We start from the raw sequence: 21,171 nt of genomic DNA, 5'->3' as shown, positions 1-21,171 counted from the left end.
TCTAAATTTTGAGTTATACAGTAACAGGGAAAATTTTTCTGTTTTTTTATGATTTATTTTTTCAAATTCTCTTCCTACACTGGAAAGTGGGTTTTTTGTTTGTGTGTTTTTTTTTTTTTTTTTTTTTTTTTTTTGGTTTTGAGGATTGAACCCAGTGCAAGCATTCTACCAACTGAGCTATATCCCCAGCCCCTGGAAAGTGTTTTAACAACAACAAAATCCCTTTCAAAGTAATTTTCAAATTCAAGTAAAGAGCAGGATGAGTTCAAGACAACACTATGAAGTCAATTTTAAGTTATGAAAAAAATAGTTAGATGTGGATTTTACATCTTTAAAACATGAGAAGCCTTGAAAATCTCAGGAGATACTATGGCTTTCATTAGCCACAAAGTGTTCAATCTGATACTCAAATGACTCTATGGGGGCAGTTCCTATAGACATCTTAAATCCCATTACAAATACATTTCAACCAATTGTCCATATATTTTGCTTTATTATTCAGTTATACTTTAAATGAGATCACCTGGGGCTTAGAAATTCTTTGATAGAAATTTTCATTATAACAGTATATGAGTAAAGTATGCTCTCCACTCATTAAAATTCAGTTTGAAAAGGATCTATCTAGATTTTATTATAAAAAGTTTTATCCAAAAAACAAATCAAAAAACATTTATCAAGTAAGTAAGCAGTAAGTCCCTCTTCCATTCCCATTAAATACAGATGGACCTTACTTTCACACTGTTTTGAATCATAAAGACCATACTGTCGAGCAACTCCAATGTATTTATTATAATGGGATTTAATCTGTATTAACTCCAAGTCAAAAAGGGTAAAAATACTTCATTTTATTTAACAATCTGCTCTTAAAGGAGGCCCTACCAGACTTTCTCTAGTTTGACCTGGAGAATGAAAGGTAGCAATGAATGCCCCCCACCTTCTAAATGAGAAGTATTCCTGCAAAAGTCCACAGCAACAATCTGAAGTCCTCATCTATAATAGGGAAGTGCAGCATTGTGCTTTGGTATAATCCTCATTTAATAGGCTGTATGGTCAACATTTTTACTTGTAAAAGCATGTTTATACTACAAATTGAAAGAAGACAGGAGAAGAGGAAACGTGAAAAGAACATAGGATATTAGGCCTTCAATTCATCCTGTACAGGATAGCGACTTTGTGGACACATTGGAGGGAGAATCAATTTATAAAAATGTTGCTTTATTAATATCAGTAGACAAAATATTATTTTCTAGCTTATTCTGTATAGAGATTGGGCCAAAAAACAATAATTACAATTTCCCACTTGGTTTTCATTTTGCTGTCATTCCCCTTAAAGTAGCACTTCACAAACTGTTTCCTTTGGTCAACTGAGTGCTGGTTGTTTAAATGTACATATCCATTTTTATTAGCATAGTAAAAATTCTGGTCCTGAAACAAAGAAACCTGTTCATCTTCATTAATCTCATTTTCAAACTTAGTTGACCACAGACCCATTTTTATTGTAACAATATCTGCAGAACTGACACTTCATAGAACACTTTGTTTGGAAAGTGCTACTTTAAAGCAATACCAGTTTGCATCAACTCCCTAGATTTTGCTTATGCAATTTTAACTTTTATTAAAGAAAATGTACTCCCTTTGTGCAAAGTTGATAATTCATATGACTTCTACCTGCATTTCCTCTTTTGTGAAGCTTGCTGCCTCATCTCCCAATTCATGTAGATACATGCAATCAGGTTTTGGACACTGCATATTCTTTAAGAAGTAACTGCAGTATTTTGTTGTACCTAGAGATGCCTGCAGGAAGAAGAGGGGAGAGAGAAAGAGGACTCAAAATGTGAACTGACATCCCAATGAGAATTTCCATGTTTAGTGTTCACCTAAAATGGGCACAGATAAGATAAAACAATAAGTATGGCCAAGAATACAAAGACTATTACTAGTAGGATTTATTATAGATAATGCTCACTTGGAACAACTAAAGAAAATGTCTCAGTCTATGGCTACTAGAACATGAATACCAAAGGTGCTTCCCTAGACATCAGGAGAGTAGATAAGATAAAATTCTGTTTCATGTTAGGAGTAGTTAAGTACAGAAGGCAAATTCCTTTGTCTAATTCTTCTTTTCTTTACACATCACAGTGCTTGGTAGGATCTTTTTCTTAAATTTGAACCAAGGTTCAGGCACTTAATGAAAACAAACCTGAACACTATATTTCTGGTAAGAATAATAGTTCCATTTTTACAAAATTTTTAAAAAATGCAAAACATGGAAAATTTAAAAAAGATTATCCTGTAATAATGAACATGCTGATTCCTACCTTGTAAACAGGACCCTATGGAAGTTACCAATGAACAAATCAGCTATCGTAGATTGCTATGGGTACCTAACAAGCAATCTTCAAATAAACTTCCTTCACCTTTAGTATGTATGTGTTGGGCTCTCTCTACTTACTACATTTTATTCCTCGCTCTTAAAAAGAAAGAAAAAAAATCAAGAGGATCATAATACCTTAAGTGTTCTGCCATCTACCACCACATTATTGACACACTGTATAGCTCTGAGAGCATCTTCTGACCGGATATAGGTTACATAAGCACTGGCACTTGGACCCTAAAGGAAAAACATCCCAAACCACTGTTATTAGTTTCAAATTGTTTTAAGGATACTTTAAAAAAGAAAAGAAAAAAGAAAGAATATTCTCTAGCAACCTGCCTAGGGAATGCTAAAGTTGTTTACCACTACTGTTGTTAATAATAATGACACATACTAATAGTAGTAGTAGCAGTAGTAGTAGTTTTATAAAAATCCTAAACTAGCTCATTTAAAAGCAATCATACTGAACTTTATCTGATTTTAAGTAGACTATAACAGATGAATAAAATATTTTTGGTTTAGCATTTACTTTCTTAAAATGTCAATTGACAGGCTCGTCAAGGTTACAAAACAGTCTGAAATTCAGATTTAAAAATTAATATTTACAGATACTATGTTATGTTTGAGAGAAATTATGTTCTCTCAAAAACAGATGTAATCTACAAGTGTATTCTTCTACCTGTTAATAGCAATATTAAAAAGATGCTCAATTAAATTGGAATATCTTAAAAAGTATTTGATTGTAAGTCATTACCTAATTATCAGAGTGCCTAATAATAAACTCAACTCCCCTTCTTCCCCCTTTACCCCATGACCAAAATTTCTATTTTATTATTTCCCTCTTAATAAGCACCCCAAATCCCCCACCCCACCAACAGAGGTCACTACACTCCTTACATCTTTGACCCTCAAGCTTTCTAATAACAGAAAGTAAATTCTCCTTCTGAATAGCCCAGGTCAAGCCCAGACCATAGGGAGGAAAGGCAAAAATCCCTATAATTAGTTACCTGTGAGCCTGCATATGATGTGCTATTATTGATGACAACTTTATGTATTTTACCAAACTTCCCAAAATATTCTGGTCGTTTTAAAACCTATAAAAGAAGAAGAAATAAGGTATAAACTGTCCCCATTTTCATTAATTTTATCCTTATAATAGGGACATTCACCATACCTTGTCATTAAATGGAAAAAGGTAATTTTTTTCTAACAAATGTTATTACTCCCTAATTGTTATTTATATAGCTAACCTACAGAAAATCTAAAATGAAGTCTAAAAAGCTACTCTTTTTTTTTTTTTTACCAACTGATAGAAACTGAGGCTAACTTTGGTATTATCTATTATTTTTTCTAATATCTTCACTGATGATCTATGGGTTCTTATTGTCATAGTATTCTAAAACACAAAACAGATCAAGTTATCTTAACTGCACTGTCATTAACAGATGATCCTTATAAGAAATTATTCTCAATACAGTGACTGAAATTATGTCTTAAGAGCATAGAAAAGAAACAAAAGACAGATATAAGACAATCTTTACTCATACATCTATGTATTTTATATTAAGACATTGTTTATAAGTTACAAATTCCAAATACAATAAGTGTCCCATCAACATTCCATGCTTTATGATTTATTGCTGTGTAGTTTTCAAAGTCCATCAAGTTTACCAATTTTTCAATTGTCTCCCAAATTTTCCCACACTACCCCCCACCCACCCTGTGCTTTTTCTGGTAAATTACATTGAGGGGGAGGGAATTATACATTTTTTTTTCTCTATTACATGGTTACTTCTTGGTGGCTACTTCCCTTCATACTTACCTCTCCTCTTTTTTTTTTTTTTTTTTGTAATTATCATATGCATTCTTTTACCTTCTCTTACAAACTTACTTAACCTTGGCTAATTTGATCAATATGTGAATTTGACACAAAATACTCTCCCATGATTTGTAACTCAACATTAAATTTTGTTGTTCCCCAGAAATTAACTATAGTCCTACTGTTGCTGCACTCTCTCCAAACAACAAGCTCTCTCCCACTGAAAGTTTTCTGCATACACCTGTTCAAGTTGGTGCAGAATACTTCTCTTTCCAGTTGTATTTGATAATATGCTCACATACTTATAATTTAAATATGTTCTATATCTGATAGAATCAAAGCTTTAAGTAAACAGTCTATGGCTGGTGTCATTAATTCTTAACAATCTTCAAGTTAATATAACTAATTAATTTCAACATATTTCATTTTAGGTGCTCATATAAGTAAAATTGTTATGCTTGTTACAGCCAATTCTAATGGATTAAAAGGTCTTCAATATTTTTTCACCCAAATCCTTTTAGGGATAAGATAAAAACAGTAACTAATATAATGACCCTCAGGTTGCTTATAATAAAGTCTCAGGGTTGAGGGGTAGCTCATTGGGAGACATTAAGCACATTCAGTGGATGGAAGTCAGGAGTGTCTTATAAGGCTTAAGTTAGTCCTGCAAAACAGCCATCCTGCACAATGTGTGAATGTTCTCTAAGACATTAATGAAGTTAAGAAGCCTATTTATGGGCTGGGTTTGTTGCTCAGTGGTACAGCACCTGCCTAGCATGTATGAGGTACGGGGTTTGAGTCTCAACACTGAATATAAACAAATAAAATAAAGGTTCACTGACAACTAAAAATATATTTTTTAAAAAGCCAATTTATAATGGACTCTAGAAACAAACTCTGTTTCCCCAGTTTTGACATGCGCTAAATGTATAGATAATGTTATTAAAGGAAGACTACGCATGTTGTATGTGCAATTTTACTAAGAGTTGCTTCACAAAAATCACATTATTGGCATTTCATGGTACCCAAGTTGCCAATGCATACACCTTTAGCAAGCTGCATTTGTGGTCATCACATTCAGTGAGACTACTAGTAGGAGGCCAAGCATCTTACTACTCTATTTTGTAGTGTAAAAAATAGTACTTCAAGAGCTCAAATACACATACAAGTCCTTTGAGGAACTAGTTGAAGTACATATTCAGATCCAGTAAATCTAATGCAGAGCCTGAGTGTCTTCATAGTAAGCTCCCTGCTAGTGGCCCTGAGACTGTACCTCGAAAAAAGGTTCTAGAGTAGTGGTGCCCAAGCACTTATCTGTAGCTATAAATTTCTGATTATTTTCCTTTTACTTCTCCTTTATATACATATTTTTTTCAAATTACATGGGGAAACATATTATCAAGAAGTCATTTTATTAAAGTAAAGGGCTATAATACATATCAGTTTTTTGATAAAGTTGAAGACCACTCATTTATAGAAATAGTTTCTGGCAAACATTTGGGTATGATAACCTTTATAACAACACAAGAATGGTACATAATTACACTGACATGTCCACAACGCAGCCAGAATGCTGTTTTCAAAGCACATATTTAGTCGTGTCACTCTGTTCTTAAAAACAGCTTCCTGCTGCCATTAGGATAAAGTGAAAATTCCTTCCTTAAGCATCGTTAGAAAGCCCTTTATGACACTGCCACTTACCTTGCCTACCCTTTTCTCACCATTCCTCTCTAGTATTCCGGTCAAACAAATCAGACTGTAGATAGAAGTCTCTTTGTATAGTTTGTGTGCCAGGAGCACTTTACCCCAAAGATAGCAGAGGAGTATACACCTCCCCTGCGAGATCAGTGCTATCCCTTGTGCCTCCATAGCACACAGTACTTCTCATGCCATACTGTTATTTTTGTAAAAAAGCAGGTACTATCTTGTTTATCATATTTTACATAGTGCCTGGCATATTACTTACTGACATGTTTACTGAAAAATTGGTGTTAGCAGTGAACAAACAACTATATGGAATACAGCACTGGTGAACCTCCAAGTGACAGCAATGTATTAAAATGGAATAGGCTGCCCAGGCAAGGGAAATTCCAAGAATTTAAACTTTTTATATTAATTTGAATACTCCATATTCTGCCTAAACAACCAGCAAAATAGTGTTCTATTGAATAAAGAAAGGATATGGGAAGTAGACAGAGCATGCTGTTTATCAGCTCATTATTTAGGTATTCAATATCATACATTTACTTCACAGTGGGTCTCTTTTAGCATTAACACAGTACAATATAATTAAAATATAATTATGTGACAAAATTATAAATGCCCAATAGCATGCCTAATGACTAAATTGTCTTGCTATAATGTTCTTTGGAAACATAGTTAAGTGTTCACAGACACTACAGAGAAAAACAAAAATTTCATGGACGGTTGAGTGGATAAATGAATAAATGGATAATAATAGACCAATCATCAGTACAGAATACACTAGAATAGGAGCTCTATGACCACAGGCAAATCACTCAACCTTTCTTTGCTTCAGTTTCTCGTTTTTAAGATAAAATGGCTGTGTCTAAACAATCTTTTTATTCCTCAAACAAAATGCTCTCTGGGGCTACCACACATGTCTGGGATGCTACTGTCCCTAGTTAAGACTGGCTTATTAGGTCTTTAAGCCTATATAAATCATTCTTTTTTCAAGGAGTTTTTTTGTAAATCTCTATACTAGCTTAGCACCCTGCTGTTACATGTTACATGTTCCCAAAAAGCTGTATACTTCCTTATTTATAAGTGTTCAACACACACATAAGCACTTAAATTCTGTCTCCCCTTTAGGCTGCAAGATTGTTAAGGGTAGAATTGGTAGGGCTTACTATCTAAATTATCCCCAATATCAAAGCTCCCTAGCACATGGTATATATCCAAGAAATTAATTTGTACAATTAATGAAGTAAGTCTCTCCAAATCTAAAATTTGTAAACTTAAAATTTTTTCATCATTACCTCTAATCTAATCATTGACACTAATTACCATGGCTTCAAAGGCGTTTTTCTATTGACCACAGAAATAAATAAATGAATACACTTTACAATCTTAGTATAAAGCTTTCTAGTGTACAAAAATTATTTTCAAAATAAGCTTTATTTCTCACCTGTTTTGTTAACCAGAATTTGTAGACATAGCAAATTACTCAAAGATAAGTAAGCTACAGGGATCGTCTGTGATTTGAAAGTAACACTGACAATTTGAAATTTCTTTTGAGTTTTCTAGTGAAGCCAACTTTAAGTTTTCCAAAAACTTATGATAAAGTTATACAAATAAATTAAAGAGATTTTTAAAAGACACAAAGAATTAGTAGTATTTGATTTTTAAAAAGCACTGTCTCTGGTCTTAAAAACAAATGTTTAAGAAAATGAATTAAAAGTTTTAAGAAAATGAATCTCACTATTAGCAATAATGATTTTTAAAAGTGTAAAACTAGTGATTTTTATAGGTAGATTTAGATTCCTGATAAAGTGCTATCTCCAAGTAGTTACCACCTAGATTGATTTCCTTTTGTGTAACAGTTCTTCAGATTAATCTGAAGTTATTTGAAGTAAAAATAAAGAATCTCTGTAAGTAAATTAAAACCTCTTACAAATCACAGACTCAACAGAGATTGGAAACCTATAATCCAAATATCAGAGTTGAGCTATGACTTAATTTCATCTACCTTTGTGTCTGTTCCATATGTCCCCAGTACTAGAATTGAGTAAACCCAAGACATAGTAACAAAAACAAGTACATTCATATCCAAGAGCTCTCAAATCAAGATAAATGTTCCATTAATTTACTGGAGTAGCAGTTTCAGAAAATTAGATTCTAATCAGTGAGAACAGGAGTAGAAAATATGAAGTGCCCTCGAGTAGGAAAAGAGGCAGAGTTAAGAGAGAAAAGGTTTACTGCAAAATTGTAGCCATGTTCAAGGAAATGGTAAAGGGAGAGGTGGGATTTTTGTCTGCCTAAGGAGTAAGCAGAAAATAGAAGTTTAGGAAATCGAAGAATTAGCTGCTGAAAAGTTGAGTCATAGTTCTAAAATAAACTCTCAACATATATAGTTACTACAGTTGAGTTGTTTGCTCACCTCTTTGGCTCTGGAAAGAACCTGGTTTTCTGCATATCATGTAGCCCACTACTGTCAGGATCACTGAACCTAGGGTCCTAGTAATTCTTGAGTTGCCTCCATGTTTACTGACCATAAGATTCTCTTTAATAATGTCTCCCTGACTTTCTCCTGTATTGATTCTGAAGTCCTTTATACTTTCAACACATAACAAACTCACTATTTTAAATTAATTTTTACACACAGATATGAGACTCCTTATAGTTCCTCTTTCTGGGGTGTTTTTGTTTTGTTTTGTGCAGGAGAGGACTGAACCCAGGGCCTATACATGCTAAGTACATGCTCTTTCACTGAGCTACAATCTATTCCCTTTCTGGGGGCTTCAAGCCAAGTTCAAATATTCCTTCTTCCTTAAGCACATTTACTACAATTCTCCTTCTGATTGACACTACAAAGAATATTACTTCAACCACTTTCAAGGAGTCCTTTTGGAAGATTCCCAAAATCCAACTCTCTCCTACTGAATACTCTGGCTGTCAGTTTCTACTTGCCATCCCAACAATCTAGTCAGCCCTTCATAGTATATAAGAAATTAAAAATTTGCACATGCATATTCATGGGCCTCAAAAAAAATATAAACTCAATAATACGTCAATCAGGCTAGTGGTGGAAGGAAAAAAAAAATGAGGTAGTTAACAAAAAAAGTTAAAATCTATCCTGCCCCAAATGAGTAACAAATAACTTGGTCCTTTATTTCACTTAATCAAATTATCCTTATTTTCCTAAAATTATATTATAATAAATAAATAAAGGAGAGTGACATAGTACTATAGCAGTTACAAAAAAACTAAAAATTACTATTTAGGTAGAATTTAAAAAAAAAGGTCATTATGATCTCTAGTCGGTTCAAATAACTGCATCTCCATTGTTGGTCCTTAACACAGCTACAGAAAAGAGGAAAGAATCAGAGTATTCATGTCACATGTTACTATTTAGGGCAAAAATAGAACCATTATCCATTTGCAGAGTAAAGGGAACTTCAGAAATCTAGTTCACCTCCTTAATTTTACAACCAAAGAAACTGAGGCCAAGAAAGAGATGAAACATTTGCCTAAGATCATAAATGGTCACTGGTTCCTCAGCTATTATTAAAATGTCATTTCTTATGTTCTCCAAGGTTTCATATATTCAGAGGGATCCTACAGGTAAATAGGGTCAACTATCATTTCCAAACCAGCAAACACACAAGAAAAATGTCAAGTTGACAAAGAAAACGGGAAGAGCACTCACCTCTGGGTCAGCTAGGCGCTGGGACAGACCTACAACAAAGACGAGGTTTTTTTGTACAACACGTACACTAGCCAAATGTTTGCGATTTTCTGATATTTTCTGTTTTCTCTCATTTTGTTTCTGTTTTTTCTCATTCTTTATCCTTTGCAGTTCTTCCTGGGAGAGGGGTTTGTAAACTGCTGGATCTTCTGGATATGGCTTTAAGCATAAAACAAACAGACATTAGCATTAAATAAATAAAAAACTGAATAAATAACAAGTATCCAATTCTGGATGGCAGGTATAAGGTTGTTCTAATTTCCTTTTTTTTAATAGATTAAATTGTTTTTATTTAATAAGTTAAATATTAAATAAAATAGTTATTAAAATACTTCATTTTGGAACTTAGCACAGACCACTTTTAGCATTAAAATATCAAAGGTTCTAAGTGACCACCAATACCACTAACACCCAGTCTTGGTATTTGCCACAGTGCACAGCACGCAGTTTACAAGAAGCTTCTAAGGTAATGCATAAGAGGCAATCCATTCTCTTATCTAAATATGGGATTTACATATTATAATCAACAAATACATAATAAAATCTACCACATGCTAAAAGATTAATAATAATAAATCCCTCAATAAGCTACGAATTTCACTGTTTTGTGTCTTTATCTTTTGCTTCTCAAAATTATGGCATTATTTTCATTCCTGCTGCTAATGTCAGGGCTACAGGAGTCCAAATAAGAGCTGTGGAGTCTGAGTGCCTGGCTTTGAATCCTAGCTCACCCTGAGATCATGTGACCTCTCTGCCTCAGTCTCCTCATCTATAAAACAGAAATTACAGTACTTTAGCCAGAGTTTTTATAAGAGTTAGCAGAGAATACACTTATAAAGTGATTAAAATCATGTCCTGCCCATAACCAAAGTCATTTATTATCACTAATAAATATTGCTAATGATAAATGAAAGATGAACATAAAATGCAATAACATTAAAAACTGGATATGAAGAGATTGCAAGGAATAAGAACCAGAATTGGCTGGAAAACTGTGCCTATCAGAATATCGAAGTGGAGGACAACAAAAATTATGCCAAAAAGAAAAAAAGTAGGAACAGAGAATACTGAAGATACTATCCAGAAACCTAAATCCTTACTAATGCCTTTAATATGAAATTATTTTCATCTCTTCATATGTAAGTAAATAACAAAACCCCTCAAACTTGTGAACATACCCAGAACAATGATGACAGCAACTTACAAAGTGAGATTTCCTTTCATGTTCCTCAACTTCTACTAGGTATTATCTTAAGTTCTCCAACAACCTGATTCTTTCCCTTTTATGCCTACTTTCAAATTTAACCTGCTGCTTTTAAAGAAAATTGTATACTCTTCATAGCTTATCATATCATCAAAAAACTACAAACCTAGTCACCTAAAAACGATGTTGACACCCATGCCATTTGATTAAAACATCACAAAATCTGAACCTCTTAGTTAATTGGTCCTATTTGGCATGTTCCAACTTGTGAGTAGGGGGCAACAAAACATCTGGCTCAGTGAAGTGACTTTTGCATGATCCTTAGGATTCCAGGATCAAATATAAAATAACACAGTATGGCTCTTTTTAAAAGTTCAGTAAGTATTTGCCAAATAAACACTAAATTATTAACTAAAATTGGAAATTTAGCAGCATTTTCTTTAAAAAGTATGTTTTTCAGATGAAAATTAAATTATTTCTTGCATTTTAATTCCAGGGCCCAAATGGCTAAGATCTATTAAAGAAAGTTCAATTCCTCAATCAACCAAATAGTCTTCCTCATTTGAGTTTTTTCTCAACTCTGCCTCTCAAAACTTTCTTGTCTCTACTCACAATCTTCCAATCTTATCTACCTGATTGGATGATTTTAATCTCTTGAAGGTATTTGGAGCTGTATACACACTAGTATAAAACTTATACAAGTACCAAAAAAGCACAAAGATGAATCACATATCAAATTACTGATTAACCTGGTCTACTGTAATCCTTTAATTTCTTCCCCATGTGTTATGTTCTTGCTTTGATTCCAAATGCTGTTTACTTGTGATGTTTACTTTTATCAGACTTTCCAAGAATTTGATTGTTTTGGTCTTTTTAGAGAATCAGCTCTTTTACTGAACTTTTTCTTCCTATTTCACTAAATTCTGCTTACTCCCCTGCCTTCCACCATACCAGAGCCTTTTTTTTTTCTTTTCTGATTTCAAAAGCTTAAAATAAGTTTGCTAATTTTTGTTCTGTTTGCTAATTTTTCTTCTGTTTTCTAATACATTTACATCTTTAACTTTTCCTTTACATACCATTTAGGCCTCACTCTAGATATTATGATAAGTCACTTTACAATTACTGATTCAAAATAATTTATAATTTTCATTTTTTTTTGAGAGAGAGAGAGAGAGAGAATTTTTTAATATTTATTTTTCAGTTTTTGGCGGACACAACATCTTTATTTTATTTTTATGTGTCACTGAGGATCGAACCCAGTGCCCCGCGCATGCCAGGTGAGCGCGTTACCGCTTGAGCCACATCCTCAGCCCTTATAATTTTCATTTTGATCTCTTAAATCAACATTACAGAAGACCATAATTTTTATTTTACAGATGGATAACAAAGATCAGAATCTGAAACAATTCTGATTCTTGGTCTTTCATATGTTTTTCTGCTCTGCAAATTCATAGAACTTCTGTTATCTTCAGTATTCTGATATTTCAAAATAAAAGTTAATGCTAGGTACTTGAAAGGCCTATTCATCAGGAAACATAACTTTTGGTTCTAGGAAATACTCTTTCATCATATATTTGATAATTATTTCCCCCCTGTATCTCTATATTCTCTTTCAGAGTACTTAATATTTGGTATTTGACCTCTTTGATTGCTCCTCAAATACACTTAATTTTTCTCAAATATTCCATATCTTTTTTTTTTAATGCTTTCTCAAAGATCTTCTCCACCTCATCTTCCAACACTTTCATTAAGTTATTTCTGCTACTGTATTTTAATTTTTAATAACTATAGTTATTGGGACTAGAGTTGTAGCTCAGTGGTAGAGTGCTTGCCTAGTGCATGTGTGAGGCACTGGGTTTGATTCTCAGCAGGGCAAATAAATAAATAAATAGATAGATAGATAGATATCCATCAACAACTAAAAATATTAAATTAAAAAAAAAGATTCTACTAAAAATAATAACTATGATTATTGTTCATTGAATGTTCTTTTTTATACTGTCTTGTTCTTGTTTCATGGACACAATATCTTCTATTATTTCTCAGATGAAAATAGTAACATTTCTGTTGAAGTTCACACTTCCTTGTTTAGTCTCTGGTTTTCATGTAAGTGAATATTACATGATACTATATCAATGCACCACCTATGTTCCCCCACATCTCCTGTTTCCCACCAGGTATTTTTCTTAGAAATGTTGCACTAAGTGGTCACACAAAGGCAATTAAGGCTGAGGATATAACTCAGTGGTAGAGTATGTGCTTAGCATGCACAAGAACCTGGGTTTGATCCCCAGCACCATGAGGAAAAAAAGAAAAAAAGCCTGGGGGTGAAGGGGGGAGATAAAAGGACATACTAAAAATGACCAAGTTGGGCTGGGGTTGTGGCTCAGTGGTAGAGCACCCGCCTCTCACGTGCAAGACCCTGGGTTCGAGCCTCAGCACCACATAAAAATATACAAATAAAATAAAGGTACTGTGTCCAACTATAACTAAAAAATAAAAATATAAATAAATAAATAAATAAATAAAACTGACCAAATAATCTGTTTAGCAACTAGGACAAAGAGCAACACTAAACTTTCTTGGTTTTTGATTTTCAAAGCTCTTAAACCTTCCTGCAGAAGGGCACATTTCCTCTTGTGAGCCAAAACCAGAGCTTGCTTCAACCATCTCCCCACTTGCAACTCCAAGTTTACTCACACTATCTTGACAAGCTACCTTACAGAGTGGACTCTGTAGGCCCTCTTCCTACAGAACTGGATTACATGTAAACTGCAGCTTCCCTGCCCTCTTCAGACATCTAGTAACATTTGTGATAACCCTCTGTGTAAACACAGCCAGTGGGGCTGGTCTCCAGAGACTAAAGACTTACTAGTCTCTGACAAGACACATTCAGCTCATGTCCCACTGATGAGCTTCTCTCAATCTGTTAAGAAATAATGACTTTGTGAAGTCAATCTAATTCACACTTCTTAGAATCTTGAGTAATCCTAAAAGTCACCTCTTTCAATAAAATAGTTCAATATGACTTTCGAATGGCTGATTTTAAAAATGACTAAATACTTAAAATTCATAAAAATGTATATATTTTTTGACTAAAGCAATGCTAAAGTTTTCACTTACCTTTCTATTCACATTTCTATATAAATACATGCTATAGATATATTACATATTATGTTATATATAATATATGTAATATACAAATATATGAACTATATTAACACTTAAATAGATTTTTTATTTATGTGACATAAAATATGTGCCCATTTGATTTTTAAAAATAAACAGAAGTGAATTATGCATCAGTTTCTGAAATTTCTTTCTTTTTTTTTTTTTTTTTAATTTTAGTATTTATTTTTTAGTTTTCGGCGGACACAACATCTTTGTTTGTATGTGGTGCTGAGGATCAAACCCGGGCCGCACGCATGCCAGGCAAGCGCGCTACCACTTGAGCCACATCCCCAGCCCAGTTTCTGAAATTTCTTATAAATCCTCAGGTAAAAAGGTTAGAAGTAGTTTATTTTCTAAATTCTAGATATGAAAAGCATGTTTTGATTTTTTCAAAATTTGGTAGTAATGAACACAGAAGTTCTTTGAAACAGTTAATTAGAAAATAAATGGGGTAGGCAGAGCGAGCATGGGAGGAATAGACAACTAGATAGGGCAGAGGGGTGAGAGGGGAAGGGAGGGGGCAGGGGGTTAGCAATGATGGTGGAATGTGATGGACATCATTATCCAGAGTACATGTATGAAGACATGAATTGGTGTGAACATATTTTATATACAGAGATATGAGTAAGATTGTGATATAGTCCACTGTCATGTATTTAAAAAATAAAAGTAATTTAAAAAAAAACAAAGTTTGAATTGTATAATATGAAAGTGAAGACAAATTTCATAATAACATAACAGACATCTTAATCCCTAAGGTCACAAATAAAGTCCTTTAAATGGAAATGTAGCAGTCCTACCTACCCTAATAGTTTATTTATTACACTGTAGCTGTGTTGTAGTTGTTTATCAAAATAACAAAATCCACAGAACATCAAAACTCACACATTCTTAGAGTTAGAAGGGGCTTTCAATAACACGGTATTTCAGAAAAAAAAAACAAGACTTTATACTCAAAAGTATATCTAAATTCCAAATTTACTACTCAGAAGTTGGTGACTCTGGACAAGTGTAAAACACGAATGGTAATATCAGCCTAGAATTATAGCAAGGGTTCAACAAATAAGCAGTTATAAACTTCTGAACCATAATTTCTCTGCCATTATTAACTTCTTTCAATAAAAATCTTAACTTCTCACCTATTTTGTACTAGAAAATTTAAATGAACTCCCCAACAAAATACAGAGCATGTTTTTCCAGTTTCATATTATCCTACCCAAATTCATTTCTTTATTCCTAATCTCTTAACAGCAAGCCCCATCGACTGTCCATTTCCTCAAGAAAGGTTATTTAACTTCACAAAGGTCACATAGCTAGTTAACAAAAAAGCCTTGACTTGAGTCTGACTCCCAGGGCAATGTTCTTTCCACCTCATTTTGCCCTTTATTTTATTTTTTAAATATTTTTTTAGTTGTCAGTGGACCCTTATTTATTTGTATGCAACGCCAAGAATAGAACCCATGGCCTTACACATGCTAGGCAAGCACTCTACCACTGAGCCACAATCCCAGCCCTCACTATTTCTTAAAGATATAATGCTACATATAATCTCACCTGAGGTTTGTAGATTGTTTATAACCAATTACTCATATTCATGAGGGAAAAGAACTATACAGTTAGAACTGTAAAGTTAAAAATTTTAAAAACTATACAGTTAAATAACTATAAGGTTATTTTGAAGTATTTACCTTTCTACATGCAGGACAAAGTCCATTTTCATCAGTGCGAATTCGATGCCAACAAAATCGACAAATCTGGTAGCCACAGGTGCAAGGGAAAAAGTTGATATCATCTATCTCCAAGGGCTCCATGCAAAGAGGGCATTCCACAGGGTCTTCCTTAGCATCAGGACTTCGAGACATCTTCACGTTTATTAAACAGCAGCAAAAGTTTATAATAATTTAAGAGAGAAGGAAGTTCAGCACTGAGAGCTAAAATGTAGAACTTTGAAGACCTGCATAAGAAACATAAAAGATAATGTTTACTATTGGAGAAAACAGCATACCCAATAATCAAAAATGACATCATCAAAAAATTTAGAAAAAGCCATGTGTGGCATGCCTGTAATCCCAGCAACTAGAGAAGGAGACAAAGGAGGACAGCAAATTCCAGGCCAGTCTGGGCAATGTAGCAAGACCTTGTCTCAAAATAAAAAATACAAAGGGCCAGAAATGTGGCTCACTTATGAAGCACCCTTAGGTTCAATTCCTGATACTCCCTGATGGGGGCGGGGGGGGATGGGGTGTGTGGAGTGGGATGGATGAAGGAGAGAATATTAACTTCTGCTCTAATCTTAGATTTCTGAAAAATTTTGCATAGCAATACAAAAGGCCTGGCAATATTTTTTTTATTTCAACAGAAATATAAAAGAACTTCCTTTTTTCTAGATAAAACATTTAATAATAACTTACAGCACTATTTATTTTACTAATTAGTTTATGAAAATAAGATAAAGAAACATCTTAAGCTTTAAAAACACTATAAAATATCTTATCTCTGACCTAAAAGCTATTAAAATTGCCATATTATCTAAATAAGTATTATAATATGCTAAAAATGTCACAATTTACATGAAACCAATTGAAAAAGATAAAACTTTAATCATCTAGTATTACACATTAATATCAAGCTCTTGCCACAGAAAAGCTAGGCTAGAGCTAAACATCCTCACAGGAGAATTACAAGTGATTTTGATTATGAGTGATTTTGATTATGAAATAATGATGAAAAGATGATCAACTTCTTTATTTAATCAACCAAAAAATAGTTTTTATTTTTCCTATTAGTCTGTCAAAGAAGTTCGTACCTCCACTTAAAAAGTAGAGATTATCACTAATCTAGTCCCTCTTTGATGGAGAAAATGGAATCTATTACCTTGCCTTAAGTTACACAGCTATTAAGTGAGGCTGCCTGGATTCCTTTCAGGAAGCCTTTGCCTCACAATCCACTCCCTTATATCAACTACGAAGATTTCTACCTAAACACACACATGCATTAAGCAGTTGCTATGTTCTTTAGCACTGTTCATAATATAGAAAACTACAAACAACATACCATCCATTAGTGGGGAAATCATTAAGTAAGCCATAAGGTAAATATGTGTTAACTCAGAAGTATGTCTTATTCTAAAGTTAAGCATTTAAAAACAGGAGCATTGTATATACATATAAACTAACATTTATATATATTTACTTTTTTTTGAGAGAGAGAGAATAAATCAATCTTTTTTGTAGATGGACACAACACAATGCCTTTATTTTATTTTTGAGAGAGAGAGAGAGAGAGAGAGAGAGAGAGAGAGAGAGAGAGAGAATTTTTTAATATTTATTTTTTAATTTTCGGCGGACACAACATCTTTATTTGTATGTGGTGCTAAGGATCGAACCCATCACCATGCACATGCCAGGCGAGCGCGATACCGCTTGAGCCACATCTCCAGCCCCAACAATGCCTTTATTTTTATGTGGTGCTGAGAATCGAATCCGGATCCTGCCGGTGCTAAGCAAGCGCTCTACCACTGAGCCACAATCCCAGCCCTACATTTACTTCTATATAGATTTATTAAGCCATATAGAGAAAGAAGTATAGATACAGATATTTCCTTCACCAAAAAAAGTTTGAACATTGAGATGTTGTCAAATTACAAAACAAACTATAAATGACTAATTTTTTGTTAGAAAAATTGGTATTATCTTAATTGCTGAAAAAAATATTTTCATACATCAAATGGCCAAACTTTAAAAAGAGAAATTGTTTTCATTTCCCTCAAGAAACTTTTGACTTTTGTTAGTAATTACCCCCCCCCCAAAAAAAAGAAATGGTATCTTTCTGTGACTCTGTAATTACTTCAAAATTAAAGTGTTTAAAAAAAAGTACACTGAGGGCTGGGTAGCTCAATTGGTAGAGTGCTTCCCTCACATGCACAAGGCCGTGGGTTCAATCCCCAGCACAACAACAACAACAAAGAAAGAAATACACTGAATATGTACTGATAAACAATATAGCACTCCTGAGCTACAGATCTGGATTTGCCACTATCAGATACCTTCATATATAAAAGTAGCAATATTCAGCTATTTTCTAATGTATCTTCCAATCTGGCCATTCAAAAACTATACCTCTAGAAAACACAGGCTTAAATTCAGGTTCTATCAACAGGAAACCAAATAAACTAATAAAGGAGTGTAGATTGTACTTTTAATACCTTAGACGATAAGCCAGCTTTTGCTTAACTACAGCTTATTTGAGTTTTAGTGAAAGAATCTATGGATGGGAAGGAAATGATATACTGGTGTTTATGACCTGCAAATCTTTCTAGAAAGTATATTACTATAAATAAAAGATGACACATTGAAGTTTTTGCTTTTTAATATTAATCTGCTTTTTTGTATTTTTTATTTGTTTTAATTAGTTACACAGGACAGTACAATGACCCTGACATACCATACATTTGAATCAGATGGGATATTATTCCTCATTTTTCTGAGTGTACAGGTTGCAGAATCATATTGGTCATGCAGTCACATATATACACACAGTAATAACAATGTCGGTTTCATTAGATTTGCTTTTTAATTTTAAAAAAGTTTACAACTTTCCATTTAGATGGAAGAAAAGGGACAAAGAAGTAACAAGTATACCTAATACAAAAGCAGGTACATCTTCACACTTCTAGCACCATGGAGAGATACCACACAGCAGGTTAATCAGTCTGATACAGAAGAACACTGAAATTTAAAGACTTCACTTCATATCATCCACTAAGTAGCTATGATCTTGGATAAGATACTCAGAAGTTCTAGAACTTAATTTCTCAAAAATGTGAAGAGACATGAACTTTTAGGGAATTTCAAGTATAAAGAAAGTTCCAAATGTAATCACTCTGAACTAAGTTTTTAAAATAATATTTGAAAAAAAACTCTCTCCCCTCCTAATACTCTGGCTCAAATCTTCATAGGGAAGAATAATTTTATTCATAAGTGAGTCTACTAATATTAAAATAAATAAATAAATGTAAAACATAGTAAGTTGAAACAAGATACAAAGGTATTCATTTTATTTATGAAAAAGGCAAGTAAAGCTAATGACTTCCTGGATTGGTATGGGGGTGCTTAGGATAGATGTGATCAGTTTTTAATTCAGTAATTAATTCTATAGAAAAACTATTTATTTTCTTATTATTTAATCCTCACAGTGAGTTGAAAAGAATATAAACCCTTTAGAAAACACATAACTGAGGCTAAAGTTTAGAGTTCAAAAATAAAGACTGCCAATTTCAAAATCCATGCCCTTTCCAAGACAGAAGTCACATACTTAGGTGTGAAATGAAAATGCCCCCCCCCAATAAAATGACATTGCTTTCCCAAAAATTAAATTCCACAGCAAAATTTTACCTGAGTTGTTCTTCTCTGTATCATAAGTAACTTATGGTAATAACATAGACAAACTCTGAACTGCATCACCAAAAATCTCAGATACCAAGTAGCAACTGCACAAAATTAAAACTGCATACACAAAACTAGGCTTGAAAATTCCTCATCAATTATATAATGCTATAACATGGTTTTATGTTTAGGACTGTTAAAAAAAAAAAAAAAGAATGTAAAGTAGTACTGCCACTGTGGAAACTAATTTGGCAGTTAATCAAAAAGTTAAACACAGAACTAGAATATGTTCAGTAATTCAACTTCTAGTTATATACCCAACGAACTGAAAGCAAGGATCTAAACTGATATTTACACACTGATGTTCACAGCAGCATTCACAATAGCCAAAGGGTGGGAATAATTCAACAAATGGATAAACAAAACAAGGTATACCAATACGATGGATTATTAAGCCATAAAAGGAATCAGATTATGATACAAGCTATAAAATGAGTGAATTCTGAAAATGTTATACTTAGTAATAATAAGTCAGTCACAAAAAGACAAGTATTTTATGAATTCACTTGTATGTGGTGTCAAGAAAAGGTAAGTTTATAGAGACATTTTGAGGGGGGGTTGGGGGGAATGGAAAGTTAAACTATTTAATGGGTACAGAATTTCCGCTTAGGATAACAAAAAACATCTGAAAACAGACAATAGTAATGGTTACACAATGTTGTGAATGTACATAATGTCACTAAGTTGTATACTAAAAGATGGTATTACATATTTTATCATAGTAAAAAACCCACAAAAGTAAATATGCCATGTATTCCCTTAAATAAATAATAAAGAGTACAAATGCAAAAATTGTATTTGATTGTCATATTCAAATTAACTAATCCTTTAATATTCTGCCAATCTAATAGCTAATTTTCTTTTTTTAAATATATGTATTTTTTAGTTGTTGATGGACCTTTATTTTATTCATTTATTTATATGTGGTGTTGAGAATAGAATCCAGCGCCTCACACATGCCAGGCAACCACTGAGCCACAACCCCAGCCCCTAATAGCTGAATATCTAATAAGATAAATGCATGTGATACAACTTCGCTGATACTGCATTGAAATTTCACTGCTAACTATATTATATGTACTCTGTAATTACACATAATTAAAAGCTATTTATAAACATAAACACATATATACTGTGATCTAGAATAGACTCATTAAAATTCCCATTAAAATCCCATATACATAGAACTGTAAACTGTAAGTTTTTAAAAAATCTATAATATAATTATAATACCACATACTTTATATTTTATTTAACTAGTGTTTTTTAACTATAAAATTGTTGTTTACTTCAATGTCTATTCTCACTGGAATAGAGCCAAAAAGGTACTAGTGCATCCCATTTATTTTGAGCTGGGGAGGGGGCGGATAGTGGGGATTGAACTCAGGGACACTGAGCCACATCCCCAGCCCTATCTTGTAGTTACTTAGAGATGGGGTCTTCTTGAGTTGCTTAGTGCCTCACATTTTGCTGAGGCTGGCTTTGAATTCTCAATCTTCCTGCCTCGGCTCCTGAGCTGAATTATAGGTATATGCCACAGGCCCAGCCTGTGCATCCTGTTTATCATGGTAAAATAAGCAACTACAACAAGGCTGCTAGTAAATATTAAGCACTCAGATATTCCATTAATGAGATAAAAAAGGAATAAATTGCTGTCAGTTAATAATAACAACATTTTAAAAAAATAAAAACTAGCACTAGGGCTAGGGTTATAGCTCAGGGGTAGAGCGC

The 21,171-nt window shown here is 33.3% G+C and overlaps 1 protein-coding gene across 6 annotated transcripts in view; it reads right to left on the bottom strand.

Moving 5' to 3' along the window:
- The window catches only part of Cnot4 (CCR4-NOT transcription complex subunit 4), a 128,962-nt gene that overhangs the window by 47,976 nt on the left and 59,815 nt on the right, over positions 1-21,171 (bottom strand). For all 6 annotated transcript variants that reach the window (XM_076832861.1, XM_076832877.1, XM_076832868.1 and 3 more), the window contains exons 2-6: positions 15,685-15,950; positions 9,583-9,780; positions 3,382-3,468; positions 2,510-2,611; positions 1,669-1,794 (exon numbers count right to left, since the gene is read on the bottom strand). In XM_076832861.1, coding sequence (XP_076688976.1) covers positions 1,669-1,794; positions 2,510-2,611; positions 3,382-3,468; positions 9,583-9,780; positions 15,685-15,858 — 687 coding nt within the window. In that variant the 5' untranslated portion in view covers positions 15,859-15,950. The remainder of the gene's footprint in view (positions 1-1,668; positions 1,795-2,509; positions 2,612-3,381; positions 3,469-9,582; positions 9,781-15,684; positions 15,951-21,171) is intronic.

The sequence above is a fragment of the Callospermophilus lateralis genome, chromosome 1 (genome assembly GCF_048772815.1).
Source record: "Callospermophilus lateralis isolate mCalLat2 chromosome 1, mCalLat2.hap1, whole genome shotgun sequence".
Classification (NCBI taxonomy): domain Eukaryota; kingdom Metazoa; phylum Chordata; class Mammalia; order Rodentia; family Sciuridae; genus Callospermophilus; species Callospermophilus lateralis.
Note: the sequence above shows the minus strand (reverse complement) of the source record. Positions and strands in the feature narration are given on the sequence as shown.